A 5,658-nucleotide genomic window follows, 5' to 3' on the forward strand; every position below is an offset into this window, starting at 1 on the left:
GGTCATAGGCAGAGAGACGACGAGGTTGAAGTTAGGCTTGAGAGAAGCACAATAGAAGGGGAGGGATTCAGAAACAATAGGAGTCTGAAAAATGTTAAAAGGAAATAGGGAAAAGTGTTGGGAATCAAAATTTTGAGCGACAACATAAAAATGTAATGAAAAGTAGTGGTGCTTCCATTCAATATAGCAACCCCTAACTCAACAACCAAATAGTGCTACTACCTATAGATGAAATTCTACATTATGAATATGGGAAGCCAATTTGAATTTGAGAAGAAACTCAAACGAATGATTACTTTTAAGTTATATTAATATATGAAATTTTTCTATCACCAATAGCTTCTGCAAGAACATGAGCCTTTCTTAAAATGATGGAACCTACTCGAGTCTCTCAATATGATCTCATGGTCAATAATCATGGAAATGTAGGTTAAGGCACTGTGGCAATCGCCGCAAATGCGCAAGTTCTTGTTTATTCGAATGGGCTGCCCTGGAGCTGATGTTAAAATCCCATATGCAACAGCCAACTTCTCACTATGCTCAAACAAGAGATCACCTTTCTCTTCATCGTCAACATCATGAAGAGCAAAGCTCGTTTGAGGAACATATCCGATGTCTTTGATCCGTTTAATCAACTCAGAGAGAAGGTTGTATATTTGGTCTGATTCTGGATGACTTCTATCACCCACAAAGAAGGTTGTAGTGCTTTTCTTCCCTTGTATCCAACTACATCCCGGTCTCTTCTTGATCCCCGTATGCTTCATCAATGACCTGATTCTAGCTACGTCTTTCCAACGTCGTGCATTTGCATACAAGTTCGAAAGCAATGTGTACGAACCATCATTCTCTGCCCCTAACTCTATCAATTTGCTTGCTGCATATTCCCCGAGCTCAATATTCGAATGGATTCTGCTAGCACTTAGTAGTGCCACCCATACAACTGCAGTCGGCTCCATTGGCATGCTTTTAATGAGTCCCATTGCATCCTTAAGACGACCTGCACGGCCCAAGAGATCAACCATACATGCATAATGTTCTGCTCCAGGGGTAACCCCAAAGCACTTGATCATACCATTGAAGTAGTTCACGCCTTGATCCACCATTCCAGAATGGCTACAAGCATATAAAACAACAAGAAAGGTAATGCCATCAACTACAAAACCCGCTTGCCGCATTTGATCAAAAACATGCAAAGCTTCTTCACCACAACCGTGAATGCCATACCCCGTCATCAAAGAAGTCCAAGAAATGGAATTCCGTACTTTCATGTTGTCAAACACAGCCCGAGCAGCATCAATATCCCCCGATTTGGAATACATATCAATGAGGCAATTGGCTACATATAAAACCTCAGACTCATTTTCATGGCGCAAAGCATAGGCGTGGAGTTGTCTTCCAAGCCTTAATGCACCCAAACGCGCACAAGCCATCAATGCGCATGATAAAGTAAAGGCATTAGGCTTTAAAGAGGTCTCCTGTTTAAATATTTGAGCAAAAAGTTCCAATGCATCATTGGCTTCCCCATGCTGAGCATACCCACCAATCATCACAGTCCAAGTCACCACATCCTTGTCTTTTCCTGCTATCAAGTCAAAAATGTTGCGAGCAACTCTGTAGCTTTGGCATTTAGCATACATATCAATTAGACCATTGAGAACCATCAAGTCATCCCCTGGATCTCTCCAATCCAAGTTGAGAATGTTTTTTATGGCATACGCATGTGTTTGCTTTCCATGAAGCAATGCTCCCACAGAAGCACAACCTGAAAGAAGAGACACAAGAGTAACAACATTGGGCTCCAAACCACAAAGCTGCATTTGTCTAAATACATTAAGGGCTTCAAAACCATGCCCCCTTTGAGAGTACCCAGCAATTACAGCACTCCACGTTACAACATCTAACGCAATATCTTCCTCTTGCATCCTCTTAAACAAGGAGAGAGCACTATCAAAGCTACCGATCTGAGAATACCCAGTGACCATAGCATTCCAAGAAACCACGTCCTTCTCCTTCATCCGCTCAAACACCTTGTTCGCCTCATTCATCTTCGAGCATTTGGCATACATATCCACGAGAGCATTGCCTACAAATACATCATCCACCAATCCACTTCGTATTGAAAATCCATGTACCTGCTTACCATGTTGAGGTGCAAATGCTGACGCACAAGCAGGAAGAATATTCACAAGCGTAATTGCATCTGGGCGAAGTTTAAAACTGTAGTGGTTAGCCATTCGAAAAGCAATTCTAAGGGCAGTTTTTGACTCCCTACCTTGTACATAAGCAGCAAGAATTGAGTTCCAAGACACAATGTCCTCTATCTTTCTTTCAAGCACCTCATCAAACACTTGACGTGCATCACCCAATGCCCCACATCGCCCGTACATAGCCACAAGTGAATTACAAATAAATACGTTCGATTCGAACCCATTTGCACAAACTATGGCGTGAACTGAAGCACCACATCGAAACGACGGTATCTCACCACAGGCCTTGAGAACGAAAGGAAAGGTGTAATGGTCAGGCAACCACCCGAGCCTCTGCATCTGACAATAAAAACCCAATGTATCATCAAGGAAACCAAGTCTCACAGAACGTCGAATCAGTGCATTCCACCAAAAAACAGTGGAATGTGACGGAATGAGACGTTGGAGGAGTGTTACAGCTTCTACAAAAGCACCACACTCAATGTAGGCGCCAACGGCATAGCTGATTATCTCCGTGAAGCCATTGACAAAAATTTGCTGGTGAGCAAGCTTCGCATTGATCAAGGTCTTGCATTGTTTCAAGATGGAGATGAAGGGAATGGTGGGAGGAGAAATTGTAGAGGTAGAATAGAATTGAACTGAAGTGCTGAGGACTCGATTAAGATATGAACCACAATAGTGATGTATCATAACAATGAAGATTGAAAAAGAAAAAGAAAACTAGAAATGCCGCCTTTTAATAATGGCGACACAACAATCCTATATAAGATAGGAAATAACGATTAAGAGCACTTTGAAACTGGATGGATTGGTGTTGGTGAAACAATGGCAGTGAGAAGAAAGAAGGAAAGAGGTACTGTTAGAGTGGACCATACGAAAATGCGTAGGCTTACAAAAGAAAAAAATGCTCCTTCTGTCAACCTCCCATTTCTACGCAAAGTTCTTCAGAAGCCTAAAGGTTCTTTCTCATTTTGTTTGAAAAATGCCAAAGAACGAAGAAAGAGAAAAGGAAAAAAATAACTCAAGAAAATGGATAAGAATTGTATTTGAAGTGAATCAGTCCTACAGTCACAGCAAGTCGTAGTACACCAGTGTAACAAGCAAAGCCACAAGCATCCCAACTATAACCCTACAACGAAGCAAATCAAACCACACTCAATTAATAAGCCAAATTAACGAACAGTGCAAATTGAACAAAATATTAGCAAGTAAAATACAAAATTGAGTTGTGCAATTACGTGTATGTCTATTTTGTTCATAAAATTCAGTTCTATCCAAAATTATAAAACAAATTACGAAAGATTTCATAAGGCACGTTAACAAACAATGCAAATTGAACAAAATATTAATAAGTAAAATACAAATTTTAGCAGTGAAATTAAATGCGTATGTCTATTTTGTTCATAAGTTTGTAAATTTTCAGTTCTATCCAGAATTACAAAACAAATTACACAAGATTTCATTTACTCATTTACAAAGTATTCACATTGTAACGTCTCTTAACTTAACTTACTGGGGCATTACTCCACACATGCTAAACTTCTTTTGAAATCACTTGAGAAAAGACGTGATGAGAAATATTTTTCCATTAAATACTAAAAACTTTATAACTGGGATCCCATTGAAAAACTAGTAAAACATTAAACTTTGCAAAATAATTTATAAAGTTGCTAGTTGGAAACTTCAACGACTGTACAGAAATAAAAATTTAAGATAAAACATGGACAAAAGCAGAAGACAACGACTCTAGTCCTGTGGCACCATCAGTAGACAACCTTGTTATGCAGCTTATAGAATCCTGAAAAAGAAAAGATTTTGAAAATGGAGAGTATTAAAAATACTCAGTAAGAGACCCACTATTGGGTTCAGGATATGCGCAAATACATGCAACATGACTAGGTTTTCATGGTTGTGGTGGGACCTAAACTTCCTTTCTATAGTTTCCTCTCTCATGTCCAAATATATATATTTGGATGTACAACACTTTCGTACCCATAGTACTATATACATCATTTTCATAGACATATAACCCACTAGACATGCATCACTTTCACACCCTACGGCTAACTGGCTGGTTAAGTATGCATCATTTTCAAACATACCAACCCAAGTAAATCACTTTTATGCACTAGAGCCACTAAACATGCACTTCTCTCATGTAGTTAACGCATGAAGGAAAAATGAAGGAAATTAACTTAAATGAACATTCACACATGCATGAGGTCCCACATAGAAAATCAGTTTCACAATGTGTGAAACATAACATATCGTTCATCCAAAATTACATCTATCTTCACATCCATGACACACATAACATGACATTCAAATTCATAAAATTTAAAATACATGGATCATGATTCATGACTAACATAAAATAAACAACCAATCTTGCCTTTAAGGCATTCATACAGTAAGATCTCTTACCTCACATTAATTTCCAATTCCCACAAAATAAAATTTTCCTCAGCTTAGGGAACCTCGATCAAAGTTCTAAACCATAGATTTAAATTAGCTCCGACTTTTAGGTCCTAAACTGCATCAAAAAAATCATCTTCAAATACTTAAACAACTTACCCAAGTCGCTCTTTGATCCCGCTCCGCTTCAAACCCCCCAATAATAAATCGGAACCGCATTACAGCAATATAAGTGAATCCAACAACGGTTTTAAAGCCTTGATTCTTACCAAAATTACCCAATACGTAACGCTGGACAGCAAGATAAAGTCCTCCAAATCTTTAATCTAACGACACATTGTGGGTAAATCAAATGCAGGCAAAACAGAATGTGGGTGTTTGCAAAATCAACCAATAAAACCCAAAGGAACTCACCCAACTCCAACCACCACTTGGGAACTGGCGGCGGCAGCGGCGGGGTGTGGCAGCGATGGCAGGCAGCTGAAAACAGCGGCGGGATGTGCTGGAGTAGAAGCTAACATGAGGATATAGAGAGAAAAAAACAGAGAGAGAGGGAGAGAACGACGAGAGAAAGAGAACCGACCGGGTATTCCGCTTATCTGCGAGCGGCGGCGTGGAGAAACGGTCGGCAGTGGCGTGAGGGCCGGGCGCCGGCGCTGTTGACGTGAGGGGAAACCGTTGAGAGAGCGTTTGTGAGGGAGAAAGTTGCCGATAGCGGCTGAAGTTGGCTCTTTTCTTTTTTCTTTTTTCTTTTACTGATTTCCTTTAATATGAAAATACCTATTCTTAATTTTAGGAGAATGTTGATCACAATCTCTACTATATATATACTGGGCCATAAGGGGAAAATATTTTCTTTTCTTTTTTTTTCTACGATAAATATCTATATTTTAATCTTTATTTACAGGACGTGACTGTTTGAAGGTATATGTTTTTAAACTATTTTGAACTTCGTTGATAGGACGCAACTGTTCATATGTGTCTTTTAAGTTCATTATGTACAATTTATGTTGACGGACGTACTTGTTTGGGTGGA

General features: G+C 39.4%; 1 protein-coding gene across 14 annotated transcripts; it reads right to left on the minus strand.

The window, feature by feature from the left end:
- Positions 1-267: 267 nt before the first annotated feature.
- Positions 268-5,416, minus strand: LOC120079659 (Tetratricopeptide repeat (TPR)-like superfamily protein). 14 transcript variants are annotated; one of them, XR_016529975.1, is made up of 6 exons: positions 5,206-5,362; positions 5,037-5,124; positions 4,782-4,948; positions 4,632-4,697; positions 3,983-4,005; positions 3,221-3,336 (listed from the first exon to the last, which is right to left on the minus strand). XR_016529975.1 is itself a non-coding variant. In XM_090314452.1 (5 exons), the coding sequence occupies exon 5, from the start codon at positions 2,895-2,897 to the stop codon at positions 330-332; it is 2,568 nt and encodes an 855-aa protein (XP_090170578.1). In that variant the 5' UTR covers positions 2,898-3,336; positions 4,632-4,697; positions 4,782-4,948; positions 5,037-5,124; positions 5,206-5,410; the 3' UTR covers positions 268-329. The 14 variants fall into 14 exon arrangements, 8 of the variants coding, with proteins under 8 accessions (XP_090170578.1, XP_038889864.1, XP_090170580.1 ...); XR_016529976.1 differs by having other exon boundaries at positions 4,632-4,735; positions 4,892-4,948; positions 5,206-5,347; XR_016529972.1 differs by having other exon boundaries at positions 3,229-3,336; positions 4,632-4,740; positions 4,892-4,948; positions 5,206-5,347.
- Positions 5,417-5,658: the final 242 nt, after the last annotated feature.

The sequence above is a fragment of the Benincasa hispida genome, chromosome 6 (assembly GCF_027475165.1).
Source record: "Benincasa hispida cultivar pf3 chromosome 6, pf3_genome.v1.1, whole genome shotgun sequence".
Classification (NCBI taxonomy): Eukaryota; Viridiplantae; Streptophyta; class Magnoliopsida; order Cucurbitales; family Cucurbitaceae; genus Benincasa; species Benincasa hispida.